General features: G+C 42.4%; 1 protein-coding gene across 1 annotated transcript; it reads right to left on the bottom strand.

Annotated features, from left to right (window-relative positions):
• Nucleotides 1–1,120: 1,120 nt before the first annotated feature.
• On the bottom strand, nt 1,121–10,710 carry SF3B6 (splicing factor 3b subunit 6). The gene is made up of 4 exons (XM_038750916.1): nt 10,563–10,710; nt 5,703–5,821; nt 3,535–3,673; nt 1,121–1,394 (listed from the first exon to the last, which is right to left on the bottom strand). The coding sequence occupies exons 1-4, from the start codon at nt 10,590–10,592 to the stop codon at nt 1,305–1,307; spliced, it is 378 nt and encodes a 125-aa protein (XP_038606844.1). The 5' UTR covers nt 10,593–10,710; the 3' UTR covers nt 1,121–1,304.
• Nucleotides 10,711–14,875: the final 4,165 nt, after the last annotated feature.

Below are 14,875 nucleotides of genomic sequence, written 5' to 3'. Positions count from 1 at the left end.
GCTTTACAGAGTGGGGAGAAGGAAAATCACTCACATCTCTGTCATATTTAAAAAATGATCAAACCTTCCAAAAATCACATTCCAAAATCCATGTCAATTCTATTGCCAGGAGGAACGCAACGACAAATGTGCCACCCCGACTTTACCTGTCCGCAGCAGAATTAGGATGGACTTGTAAATTGACTCGAGTATTTCCCAATATTTTCACTCAAAATTTGGCTTAAATTTTATATGATGATTGGGATATTTAAAAGTGACTCAGGAAGTAAATGTCAGGTTAAGCCTATAGATATAGGGGCACCATAGAGTGACCTTGGGCAAGTCACTTAACATCTCTGTGCTTGTCGCCTCATCTGTAAAATGGGAATTCGAAGCCTATTTCTTTCTTTTTTTTCTGGTATTTCTGTAAAATGGGGATTCGACGTCATTTCTCCCTCCTACTCGGACCGTGAACCCTGTGTGGGACAGGGACTGTGGCCGACCTGACTATTTTAGATCTACCTCAGCGCTCAGTACAGTGCCAAGTATGTGGCAAGCGCTTTATAAATACCACACCGTCCCATGTTTCGTTTTCTGTACGGATGGGAGGAGGTGAACAAGACAGCAGAAAAATGAATAACTTTTGTTACGGAAATGTATTCCTTTTTTACCTCACCCGTTGTAATCACTGATCATTTCCTAATTTTCAGCCGGTTACCTTACTTGGATATTTGGCCTGGATTGGAGAAAATCTTCTAAAACTTCACGCTTCGGAGCAGTTTTCATTCAATTCTCAACTCTGTATTAGGACCTCTATTTAAGCAATGACTCTGCAAACAAGGTCATAAAATATTTTCAGCTTCAAGGAGGGAAGAGATTGAACAAAATAACAGCAACTTACTAATAACTTCCTCTGCTGAGAACTGAGGCTCTTCAAATGTTCCTCCCAAAGAAAGAATATCCCTTATAAGGGCCAGGAGGGAAAGACCTTAGGGAGGGCAACAGTTTAAAAAAAGCTGTAGAAATCACTAAAGCATCATGAACTTAACCTCATCTATAAAATCAAATCGAACCTTGAGGCAAATGAGGTGGGGGATTTTTGGAGAGCTATTTCCATAAAAGAACTGACATATTGAATGAGTTGAAAGTTAACATAAAATCTAAATTTATTGATCTGAGTAAAGTACAACGATTAAATGCCACAGAAAGTTACGACAGGGTGGGGGCGGGAAAAAGTGACCACTGTGAGCTCAAATCCAAAAATCTTTTCATGAGTTCAGTCCGAGAGGAGAGGTGACTAGGGTTGAAGGGGAATTTTAGAAGGGTTATTTGGGTGGGTCTGTGTTGATGCCATATTTCTCCTTGAGGAGTTTCAGTTGTTCCTCCTTCTTTTTTGTGTCCATCTTCTGGAACGCCTGCCAAACACAACGGAAGCCACCAAGTTAACCAAGGTACGAACGGGAAGTCAAGCAACCAATTCCAGGCCATCCAGCTCTCCACTTGCCACCCCTTCCCTAACGTCAAAGGAGGATCCTCGGGCAGAAGCCGGGAGCTCTGGAGGTCTCGGGATGCACGACAGAGCGGAGGGGAAAATGGGGGAGAGTGAAACTGGGCCACGAAAGGCATGGGAAGTAGTGACACGGGGCTCGGTGTGGCTCTGGCTGAACTCCTATTAGAATCCTGGGGCCTCCGACTGACTATTGCTCCTGCTTTCTATATTTGTGAAGGAGGATGGAGAAGAAGTGAGGTCTAGTGGATAGAGCATGGGCTCGGGAGTCGTGTAGACCTGGGTTCTAATCTGAGCTCTGCTGCTTGTCTGCTGTGTGACCTTGGGCAAGTCGCTTCACTTCTCTGGGCCTCAGTCACCTCATCTGGAAAATGAGAATTAAGACCGTGAGCCCCATGTGGGACAGGGACTGTGTCCAACCTCATTTGCTTAGGATGGTGCCTGGCACACAATAAGCGCTTAAATGCCATTAAAAAAAATCAATCAATCATGTTTATTGACTGCATACTGGACGTAGCATGCAGTGAGCACTTGGAAGAACACAATAAAACAGATGTGGAAGGACAGACTGCAACGTCCCTCGGTTAGGATTATATTTCTAGTTCAAATTTTCTCTGAGGAACGCTTCCAGGAGATCAAAACTGAATTATCAATAGCCCCTAAAGAAAAAGGTCAGACGGTGAATCAATACTCAAGTCGGGCCTGCCTTTTTAAACCAGACTGGATCGAGGCTATCGTTTACAATGGAGACACCACCACCATCATAAAATACATTAAAATTTCTTGAAAGTGAAGTGATCTCATATTTCATAATGACAAGGAAGGGGCTGCTATAGGAGGGAGATCTGTAAGCTAGTAGTGGGCAGGGAATGTGTCTGTGGTATTGTACGCTCCTGAACGCCATAAGTACAGTACTCTGCGATCAATTGTATTTACTGGGCGCTTGCTGTACTATACTAAGCACTTGGGAGAGTACACACAACATGACAGACACATTCCCTGCCCACGAGGAGTTTACAGTCTAAAGGGGGAGACTGATATTAAATCAAATAAAGTACGGATATGTACATAAGTGCTTCGGGGCAGAGGAGGGGAGGGTCTCCACCCAGTCAGTGCTCAAAAAATCTCACTGATGATGAGATCTTTGCACTGTGGTCTCCTACAAGTGAAATTAAACAGGGGGTTTCCGGGACTGATGGAAGCTCCCCCAATAAAAGAACTTTGTTGGGATCCACACAGCCGAGTCCCCAGGTCACAGGGATGCTAGGATAGCACACAGTAAGTACCCCTGGCAGCCCAGAGTACAGTCCTGAGGAGTCAAGGAAACCCCGCTATAATTTTAAAAAATACAAAATACTTGTTAAGCACTTACTACGTGCCAGGGATACATTGGGGTAGATACAAAATAATCAGGTTGGTCACAGCCCCGTCTCGCACGGTGCTCACAGTCAAAGCAAAGGGAATGGGATTTACTCCCCCATCTTCTAGATGAGGTCACTAAGGCCCCGAGAAGTGAAGTGACTTGTCCAAGGTCACAGAGCAGACAAGAGGCAAAGCTGGAATACCCAGAACCTCTAACTTCCAGGCACAGGCTCTTTCCCTTAGGCCACACTGCTCCCCACGTTACTGCGCTTACTCTTGTCGATGTACGTATTTGAGCCTTTCTTTTCCTTCGAGGCTTTCCCTTTGCCTTTTCCCACTTCTTACATTATAAGGCTCTTGCGGGCCACAGGCACGTCTAAGTCAATATTCACGTATTCATCCTGATGCATCGCCCATTATATGCACCTTTATAGATTTATTTTTTAGCCGTTTTGCTTTCTTCAAGAGGCCCACTACATTAGCACTTCAATGCCACTTGGAAGCGTCAAATAGGTCAGATTTTCTCAGAGCGTATCTTTGGAAGTACCATGGGAGCTGTATTCAACTCTCCAGCCTTCAGGGCATCATTGTTCAATGAAATTACAATTGCACCTTTGTGCAGGGAACAGCTCCACTCTGAAAGAAACCAGCTGGGCAGAAACAAAGACACACCGGTGAATACTTACCCGGTTAGCATTATAGTACAAGACTACGAGGTATCTATTGCACACGTTAAATCCCGAGAGGTGATCACAAGCGTTTTTGGCATCAAAGATGTCTTCATAGACCACGTAGGCTGTTCCTCTAGTCTCGGGTGTGTTCCCACTGTACAGTAGAACCAGGTTTGCTTAGTCCAAATTTACCAATTCACAAACAATGATTTTCTCTTTTATACATTTAGTACTAACGGTAGAAACCGGGTTATCCTCTCTGTTCTCGAGCACTATGGACGAAGCTGTTATTTTCACATTGAATTGTAATTTATCCACAATCAGTGGTATTTACTGGGGACTTACTGAGCGTCCAATACAGCAGAGTTGGTAGACACGTTCCCTGCTCACAATGAGCTCAGAGTCTAGAGCACGGTACTGGGCTCAGGAGCGTTAGTGTACCGCCGAAAGAAGTGGCTCAACGTTTCTGCTGAAAAGAGGCCACCACCTCAAACTTGACACACTTTTTCCTTTCACCTTACTGAGGGAGAGACGGGGCTGGGATCCTGTCTTTGACTTCTATTGTATGTTTCCCAAATTCCCAATATCTTGCTCTGAATACAATTTCGGATCAACAAATGCAGTGATGATAAGGACTTAAAGTCTCCTGTCATCTGGGTACAACTCATACGAGTCCCAGAATATTGTGGCACCCAAACTGAGCAGACACAAACTATGAACCAGCCTGGGCAAAAACCTGGGGCGTTTAAAATGAGCGTGAGCTGTTGGAGATTGGTGTAAGAAAGGCAGGCCAAGTGAACTGCGACCTCCCTGACAGGGGAACACATTTTTCTACAATTGCTCGGGACAACTTGCACGAATCCGGCGCTTTCCCAGCTCAACGAAGACATTTGGATTATTTTATTAGGTGAGTACTAGTACTCCATTTTTCTGATTCACCAAGACAAGGCTTTAGAAAACTATGCAAAACAGTTTCCATCAACATCAGGAGATAATAATGTGGCCTAAGTTAAGTCCCTCAAATGATTGAGGCTTTCCTGAATTTTCTCAGGTCAAGCCTGCTGGTTAGCTTTCCTTTAAACTCCTGGGTTCCCTTGATCTCTTTTTTTTTTTTTTTTAATAGCACTTGTTAAGCACTTGCTATGTGCCAGACACTGTACTAAGTGCTGGGGTAGAGGAAAGTTTATCAGCTTGGGCACAGTCCACGTCCCACATGGGGCTCACAGTTTTAATGCCCATTTCACAGGTGAGGTAACCAAGGCCCAGAGAAGTAAAGTGACTTGCCCAAGGTCACACATCAATCAAGAAGAACAGTCTCTAAACATCCCAGAGTCACAACAGAAGTCCCTTGAAAAGCTCATTTCCCAAAGAAGGCTACCTTATTTCTACAACACCTTTTCTTGAGAGTGTATAAGGGTATTATCCTGACCTGTATCTATTCTAATATCTGTGCACGCATTAATACATCACCTTATTTCTACAACACCTTTTCTTGAGAGTGTATAAGGGTATTATCCTGACCTGTATCTATTCTAATATCTGTGCACGCATTAATACATCAAAATGAAGAGATCCGCTGCTCTGGTAACACGCCACATACAACAGCCTGTACAGGGGAAAGCTGAATCAATTTTTTTTTTCCTTCAGCACGTTTTCGTAAGAGTCCGAAAGAGTTCGAAGCTTTGGGAAAGAAAACCCATTAAGTAGGAGATCTTTCTGGCCCGAGTGTTTGGAGGCGGCACCGGGCAATTTGCTTTTCCAAGACTACCTGCGGTAACCGCTCTAAGTACTAACTTCAATACGACTTTGAGAAGCCCCTTTTCGTAACTGCACACGATTAAGACACCAGAGCCCGAGACATCACCTAACTCAAACTTCTTCTAGCTATTTTTCCTGCCCTCTGCCACCCCATAAAGTATACAAGTATAAAACCAAAGCTCTCTTCCACAGAGCCTTGTTAAAGTCGATAGGTACGCCTCCTCGTACCCACACAACCTTTCTAGACCAGTCGGGAATCCCATTCTCCGCTCTAGAAAAGGCTAATTTCACTCTTCATTTTCTGTGAACTATCTCATCTTATTTCTAACACGCATTACTTGTGCTCCAGGCGCAACATTTCAACATTTAGCTTGAGACCATTTTCCAAAATTTGCAAGAACAACAAAAAAATCCATAAGACTCACACTCTGATTTGTCGAATAGGTCCGTACTTTCCAAAAATATCGTACATCTCTTCCGCTGTGATTTTGTACGGCAAGTTTCTGATGTATAAAATCCGGTTAACTTCGGGAGGCAATCGAATCTGAAAGGAAGGAGGCGTTCAATATTACAAAAGTACACTGAACAGATTTAGGTTTCCTGGGGCTTTAAAAAAATTGAAAAAAACACAACAGCGAAAGAAAATTAAAAAAACACTGACCTGCCCAGAGCCTCAGAAAAGTGAAAATGCCAGTATTCTAGTGCCCGAAGGGTCTTCTAAACATGATCGACTCTAGCCCCCTGCTTACAGCCCGGGCCTGGGGATCGGAAGGACCTGGGTTCTTACCCTGCTCTAAAATTTGTCTGCTGAGTGGCCTTGGGCAAGTCACTTCACTTCTCTGGGCCTCAGTTACCTCACTTGGAAAATGGGAATTAAGACTGGGAGCCCTGTGTGGGACAGAGGCTGGGTCTAAACCAATTACCATGTATCAACCCCAGCGTTTAGTAGTAATAATAATAATAATGATGATGGTATTTATTAAGCGTTTACTATGTGCAAAGCACTGTTCTAAGCGCTGGGGAGGTTACAAGGCGATCAGGTTGTCCCTCGGTGGGCTCACAGTCTTAATCCCCATTTTACACATAGTAATAGCCAGAGGGCTGATAAGTAGTCAGGGAGGGTTTGATGGAGAAGGTGGGATCTCAGAATAATAATAATAATAATGACGGCATTTATTAAGCGCTTACTATGTGCAAAGCACTGTTCTAAGCGCTGGGGGGTAAACACCAGGTAATCAGGCTGTCCCAGCTCTGCACACATGAAGGGCTCAATAAATACGAATGAATGAATGCATAGAAGCAGCGTGGCTCTCACTGGAAAGAGCCCGGGCTTGGGAGTCAGAGGTCATGGGTTCAAATCCCGGCTCCCCCAATGGTCAGCTGTGTGACTTTGGGCAAGTCACTTCACTTCTCTGAGCCTCAGTTCCCTCATCTGGAAAATGGGGATGAAGACTGGGAGCCCCACAGGGGACAACCTGATCACCTTGTAACCTCCACAGGGCTTTGCACATAATAAGTGCTTAATAAATGCCATCATCATCATTATTATTACCCCAGCACCTAGAACAGTGCTTTGCACATAGTAAGTGCTTAATAAATGCCATCATTATTATTATTACCCCAGAGCTTAGAACAGTGCTTTGCACACAGTACGTGCTTAACAAATGCCATCATCATCATCATTATTATTATTATTACCCCAGCGCTTAGAACAGTGCTTGGCACATAGTAAGTGCATAATAAACGCCATTATTATTATTATTATTACCCCAGCGCTTAGTACACTGCTTTGCAAATAGTAAGCGCTTAATAAATGCTATCATTATTATTATCATCATCATTATTAAAAGGGGGAGCCCCCGTGGGACAACCTGATCACCTTGTCACCTCCCCAGCGCTTAGAACAGTGCTTGGCACATAGTAAGCACTTCATGAATGCTGTCATTATTATTATCACCACAATGCTTGGCACATAGTAAGCGCTTAATAAATGCCATCATTATTATTATTACCATCATTATTAAAAGGGGGAGCCCCCGTGGGACAACCTGATCACCTTGTCACCTCCCCAGCGCTTAGAACAGTGCTTGGCACATAGTAAGCGCTTCATAAATGCCATTATTATTATTATTATCACCATCATTATTAAAAGGGGGAGCCCCCGTGGGACAACCCGATCACCTTGTAACCTCCCCAGCGCTTAGAACGGTGCTTGGCACATAGTAAGTGCTTCATAAATGCTATCATTATTATTATTACCACAGTGCTTGTCACATAGTAAGCGCTTAATAAATACCATTATTATTATTATCATCATTATTAAAAAGGGGAGCCCCCATGGGCCAAGCTGATCACCTTGTCACCTCCCCAGGGCTTAGAACAGTGCTTGGCACATAGGAAGCGCTTAATAAATGCCATCATTATTATTATTATTACCACAGTGCTTGGCACATAGTAAGCGCTTCATAAATGCTATCATTATTATTATCATCATCATTATTAAAAAGGGGGAGCCCCCGTGGGACAACCTGATCCCCTTGTCACCTCCCCGGCGCTTAGAACAGTGCTTGGCACATAGTAAATGCTTCATAAATGTTATCATTATTATGATTACCACAGTGCTTGGCACATAGCAAGCGCTTCAAAAATGCTACCATTATTACTATTACCACAGTGCTTGGCACATAGTAAGCGCTTAATAAATGCCATTATTACTATTATTATTATCATCATTATTAAAAAGGGGAGCCCAGGTGGGACAACCTGATCCCCTTGTCACCTCCCCAGCGCTTAGAACAGGGCTTGGCACCTAGTAAGCGCTTCATAAATGTTATCATTATTATGATTACCACAGTGCTTGGCACATAGCAAGCGCTTCATAAATGCTATCATTATTACTATTACCACAGTGCTTGGCACATAGTAAGCGCTTAATAAATGCCATTATTACTATTATTATTATCATCATTATTTAAAGGGGGAGCCCCCGTGGGACAACCTGATCCCCTTGTCACCTCCCCAGCGCTTAGAACAGTGCTTGGCACATAGTAAGCGCTTCATGAATGCTATCATTATTACGATTACCACAGTGCTTGGCACATAATAAGCGCTTAATAAATACCATTATTATTATTATTATTATTATCATCATTATTAAAAAGAGGAGCCCCCGTGGGACAACCTGATCCCCTTGTCACCTCCCCAGCGCTTAGAACAGTGCTTGGCACATAGTAAGCCCTTCATAAATGTTATCATCATTATGATTACCACAGTGCTCGGCACATAGTAAGCGCTTCATAAATGCTACCATTATTACTATTACCACAGTGCTTGGCACATAGTAAGCGCTTAATAAATACCATTAGTACTATTATTATCATCACTATTAAAAAGGGGAGCCCCCGTGGGCCAACCTGATCCCCTTGTCACCTCCCCAGCGCTTAGAACAGTGCTTGGCACATAGTAAGCGCTTCATGAATGCTATCATTATTACGATTACCACAGTGCTTGGCACATAATAAGCGCTTAATAAATACCATTATTATTATTATTATCATCATTATTAAAAAGAGGAGCCCCCGTGGGACAACCTGATCCCCTTGTCACCTCCCCAGCGCTTAGAACAGTGCTTGGCACATAGTAAGTGCTTCATAAATGTTATCATTATTATGATTACCACAGTGCTTGGCACATGGTAAGCGCTTCATAAATGCCACCATTATTACTATTACCACAGTGCTTGGCACATAGTAAGCGCTTTATAAATGTTATCATTATTATGATTACCACAGGGCTTGGCACATAGCAAGCGCTTCATAAATGCTACCATTACTACTATTACCACAGTGCTTGGCACATAGTAAGCGCTTTATAAATGTTATCATTATTACGATTACCACAGTGCTTGGCACATAGTAAGCGCTTCATGAATGCTACCATTACTACTACTACCACAGTGCTTGGCGCATAGTAAGCGCTTTATAAATGTTATCATTATTATGATTACCACAGGGCTTGGCACATAGCAAGCGCTTCATAAATGCCACCATTATTACTATTACCACAGTGCTTGGCACATAGTAAGCGCTTTATAAATGTTATCATTATTATGATTACCACAGTGCTTGGCACATAGCAAGCGCTTCATAAATGCTACCATTATTACTATTACCACAGTGCTTGGCACATAGTAAGCGCTTTATAAATGTTATCATTATTATGACTACCACAGGGCTTGGCACATAGTAAGCGCCTCATAAATGCTACCATTATTACTATTACCACAGTGCTTGGCGCATAGTAAGCGCTTTATAAATGTTATCATTATTATGATTACCACAGTGCTTGGCACATAGCAAGCGCTTCATAAATGCTACCATTATTACTATTACCACAGTGCTTGGCGCATAGTAAGCGCTTTATAAATGTTATCATTATTATGATTACCACAGGGCTTGGCACATAGTAAGCGCCTCATAAATGCTACCATTATTACTATTACCACAGTGCTTGGCGCATAGTAAGCGCTTTATAAATGTTATCATTATTATGATTACCACAGTGCTTGGCACATAGCAAGCGCTTCATAAATGCCACCATTACTACTATTACCACAGTGCTTGGCGCATAGTAAGCGCTTTATAAATGTTATCATTATTATGATTACCACAGTGCTTGGCACATAGTAAGCGCTTCATAAATGCCACCATTATTACTATTACCACAGTGCTTGGCGCATAGTAAGCGCTTTATAAATGTTATCATTATTATGATTACCACAGGGCTTGGCACATAGTAAGCGCCTCATAAATGCTACCATTATTACTATTACCACAGTGCTTGGCGCATAGTAAGCGCTTTATAAATGTTATCATTATTATGATTACCACAGTGCTTGGCACATAGCAAGCGCTTCATAAATGCTACCACTACTACTATTACCACAGTGCTTGGCACATAGTAAGCGCTTTATAAATGTTATCATTATTACGATTACCACAGTGCTTGGCACATAGTAAGCGCTTCATAAATGCTACCATTACTACTATTACCACAGTGCTTGGCGCATAGTAAGCGCTTTATAAATGTTATCATTATTACGATTACCACAGGGCTTGGCACATAGTAAGCGCTTCATGAATGCTACCATTATTACTATTACCACAGTGCTTGGCGCATAGTAAGCGCTTACTAAATGCTATCATTATGATGACTATAACTGCACTGCTGATTCTGGCTGTGTGGTAAGGGCTGTGGCGGGCGTCGGGGTCGGTGCCCGTACTCACGTTGGCTCTCTTGGCCGCTTGCATAGCCATCTTGGCGGCTTCTCGGGTCGCTCCTCCGGGTCCCGGACGAAAAAAACAAAATAACAACGTCCCCCTCACGGAGCCCGGGCGACATCAGACGAGAGCCGCGCTGGGCGTCCACTTCCGGTCGCGCTCAGGGCCGACTTCCGGCCGCGCTCCGGAAGTGACGCCTCCCTCCCGCGACCGGCCGGGGCCCGCGCATGCGCCGGGCGCGTGCCCCCCCCCCCTCGGGGCGCGTGCGCGTGACGTCACCGCCGGGCCCACCTATGGGGAGCCCGACCGTTTATTCATTCATTCATTCATGCAGTTAGTCATTCATTCAGTCGTATTGATTGAGCGCTTACTGTGTGCAGAGCACTGGGCTGAGCGCTTGGGAAGTGCAAGTTGGCAACGTGTAGAGACGGTCCCTACCCAACAGTGGGCTCACAGTCTAGAAGGGCATGTTTATTCTATTTCTTTGATTTTGTTAATATGTTTTGTTGTCTCCCCCTTCATGTTTATTCTATGTGTTTTATTTTGTTCATATGTTTTGTTGTCTGTCTCCCCCTTCATGTTTATTCTATCTGTTTTATTTTGTTAATATGTTTTGTTTTGTTGTCTGTCTCCCCCTTTATGTTTATTCTATTTGTTTTATTTTGTTGTCTGTCTCCCCCTTCATTTTTATTCTATTGATTTTATTTTGTTAATATATTTTGTTTTGTTGTCTGTCTCCCCCTTCATGTTTATTCCACTTGTTTTATTTTGTTAATATGTTTTGTTTTGTTGTCTGTCTCCCCCTTCATGTTTATTCTATTTGTTTTATTTTGTTGTCTGTCTCCCCCTTCATTTTTATTCTATTTGTTTTATTTTGTTAATATGTTTTGTTTTGTTGTCTATCTCCCCCTTAATGTTTATTCTATCTGTTTTATTTTGTTAATATGTTTTGTTTTGTTGTCTGTCTCCCCCTTCATGTTTATTCTATTTGTTTTATTTTGTTGTCTGTCTCCCCCTTCATTTTTATTCTATTTGTTTTATTTTGTTAATATGTTTTGTTTTGTTGTCTATCTCCCCCTTAATGTTTATTCTATCTGTTTTATTTTGTTAATATGTTTTGTTTTGTTGTCTGTCTCCCCCTTCATGTTTATTCTATTTGTTTTATTTTGTTGTCTGTCTCCCCCTTCATTTTTATTCTATCTGTTTTATTTTGTTAATATGTTTCGTTTTGTTGTCTATCTCCCCCTTAATGTTTATTCTATCTGTTTTATTTTGTTAATATGTTTTGTTTTGTTGTCTGTCTCCCCCTTCATTTTTAGTCTATTGATTTTATTTTGTTAATATATTTTGTTTTATTGTCTGTCTCCCCCTTCATTTTTATTCTATTGATTTTATTTTGTTAATGTTTTGTTTTGTTGTCTGTCTCCCCCTTCATGTTTATTCTATTTGTTTCATTTTGTTAACATATTTTGTTTTGTTGTCTGTCTCCCCCTTCATTTTTATTCTATTGATTTTATTTTGTTAATATGTTTTGTTTTGTTGTCTGTCTCCCCCTTCATGTTTATTCCCTTTATTTTATTTTGTTAATATGTTTTGTTTTGTTGTCTGTCTCCCCCTTCATGTTTAGTCTATTTATTTTATTTTGTTAATGTTTTGTTTTGATGTCTGTCTCCCCCTTCATGTTTATTCTGTTTTATTTTGTTAATATGTTTTGTTTTGTTGTCTGTCTCCCCGCTCATGTTTACTCTATTTATTTTATTTTGTTAATATGTTTTGTTTGTTGTCTGTCTCCCCCTTCATGTTTATTCTATTGATTTTATTTTGTTCATATGTTTTGTTTTGTTGTCTGTCTCCCCCTTCATGTTTATTCTATTTGTTTTATTTTGTTAATATGTTTTGTTTTGTTGTCTGTCTCCCCCTTCATGTTTATTCTGTTTTATTTTGTCAATATGTTTTGTTTTGTTGTCTGTCTCCCCCTTCATGTTTACTCTATTTATTTTATTTTGTTAATATGTTTTGTTGCCTGTCTCCCCCTTCATGTTTATTCTGTTTTATTTTGTTAGTATGTTTTGTTTTGTTGTGTGTCTCCCCCTTCATGTTTATTCTATTTATTTTGTTAATATATTTTGTTTTGTTGTCTGTCTCCCCCTTCTAGACTGTGAGCCCACGGTTGGATAGGGACCGTCTCTATATGTTGCCGACTTGTACTTCCCAAGCGCTTAGTCCAGTGCTCTGCACACAGTAAGCGCTCAATAAATACGATTGAACGAAGGAATGAATAGAAGGGGGAGAACGTACTTATTGAGCGCTTACCGTGTGCAGAGCACTGGACTAAGCGCCTGGAAAGTACAAATCCCGGCCCCGCCACTTGCCAGCTGGGTGACTTAGGGCAAGTCACTTCACTTCTCTGGGCCTCAGCTCCCTCATCTGGAAAATGGGGATGAAGGCTGGGAGCCCCAAGTGGGACAACCTGATCACCTTGTCACCTCCCCAGCGCTTACAACAGGGCTTTGCATATAGTAAGCACTTAATAAATGCCATCATTATTATTATTATTATTATTATTATTACCACGTGACAGGCACTGTACTAATCGCTGGGGTGGATCCAAGCAAATCGGGTTGGACACAGTCCCTGTCCCAGGTGAGGCTCCCAAATCTAAGGGGGAGGGAAGGCAGGCATTTGTACATATTTATTACTCTATTATTCATTTATTTATTTTACTTGTACATATCTATTCTATTTATTTTATTTTGTTAGTATGTTTGGTTTTGTTCTCTGTCTCCCCCTTTTAGACTGTGAGCCCACTGTTGGGTAGGGACCGTCTCTAGATGTTGCCAACTTGGACTTCCCAAGCGCTTAGTACAGTGCTCTGCACACAGTAAGAGCTCAATAAATACGATTGATTGATTGATGGATGGATTTAGTCCCCATTTGAAAGATGAAGAAGATGCAGGCCAGCGAGCCCGACGGAGCCCCAGACCCAGAGTTCCCATGGACAAATGGCAGGCGGCAGGCCCGTCAAAATGCCAGCGCTTAGAACAGTGCTTTGCACATAGTAAGCGCTTAATAAATATCATCATCATCATCATCATCACAGTCGGCAGCGCCATACCTTCCCAGACCCAACATTCCCAAGCGGAGACGGACCTTCAGCTTCCTGAACAACAACTTTTCCACCACGGCAGGGGGGTGGCTGATGATTTCTTCCTTTATTCGGTTAACGGAGGTGCTGGGCGCAGGTACTTGAGGGCCCGGCTGCACTTAAAGTTCAAACAAAACAGCCTGGCATAGCGGCTGGAGCACGGGCCCGGGAATCAGAAGGTCCTGAGTTCTAATGCCGGCCCCATCACTTATCCGCCGTGTGACCTCGGGCCTGTCACTTCACTTCTCCTTTTAGACTGTGAGCCCACTGTTGGGTAGGGACTGTCCCTATATGTTGCCAATTTGTACTTCCCAAGTGCTTAGTACAGTGCTCTGCACACAGTAAGCGCTCAATAAATACGATTGATGATGATTCTCCGGGCCTCAGTTCCCTCATCTGGAAAATGGGGATAAAGACTGGGCCCAGTTCAGGACGTGGGCTGGGTCCAACCTGACTAGCTTGTATCTACCCCAGCGCTTCCTACATTGCGCAGCTCTTAACAAAGACCACAGTAATAATTATTATTATTAATAATAATGATAACAGAAACCAGACACCTTTCCCTGCCCTCAAGGAGCTTGTTTGTACGGATTTATTACTCTATTTCACTTGTACATATTTACTATTCTATACATTTTGTTAACGATGTGCATCTAGCTTTACTTCTATTTATTCTGATGACACCTGTCCACATGTTCTGTTTTGTCATCTGTCTCATTCATTCAGTTGTATTTATTGAGCGCTTCCTGTGTGCAGAGCACTGTACTAAGCGCTTGGGAAGTACAAGTCGGCAACGTCTAGAGACGGTCCCTACCCAACAACGGGCTCACAGTCTAGAAGAGGGAGACAGACAACAGAACAAAACACGTACACGGGTGTCAATCGTCAGAACAAATAGAATTAAAGCTAGATGCACATCATTAACAAAATAAATAGTAAATATCCAGACACGTGCTTCAAAGGAGAATTTATAATTTCAAAAACCAACATGGCTACGCTTGAAAATAGTTCCCAATTTTTCCCAAAAAGTCGCCGTACGGTCAAACTCTCCCCCTTCTAGACTGTGAGCCCGTTGTCGGGTAGGGACCGTCTCTGTTACGTTGCCAGCTTGTACTGTCCCAAGCGCTTAGTACAGTGCTCTCCACACGGTAAGCGCTCAATAAATACGATTGAG

The sequence above is a fragment of the Tachyglossus aculeatus genome, chromosome 9 (genome assembly GCF_015852505.1).
Source record: "Tachyglossus aculeatus isolate mTacAcu1 chromosome 9, mTacAcu1.pri, whole genome shotgun sequence".
Lineage (NCBI taxonomy): Eukaryota > Metazoa > Chordata > Mammalia > Monotremata > Tachyglossidae > Tachyglossus > Tachyglossus aculeatus.
The sequence above is the reverse complement of the archived record's forward strand: the minus strand, read 5'-3'. Positions and strand labels throughout refer to the sequence as shown.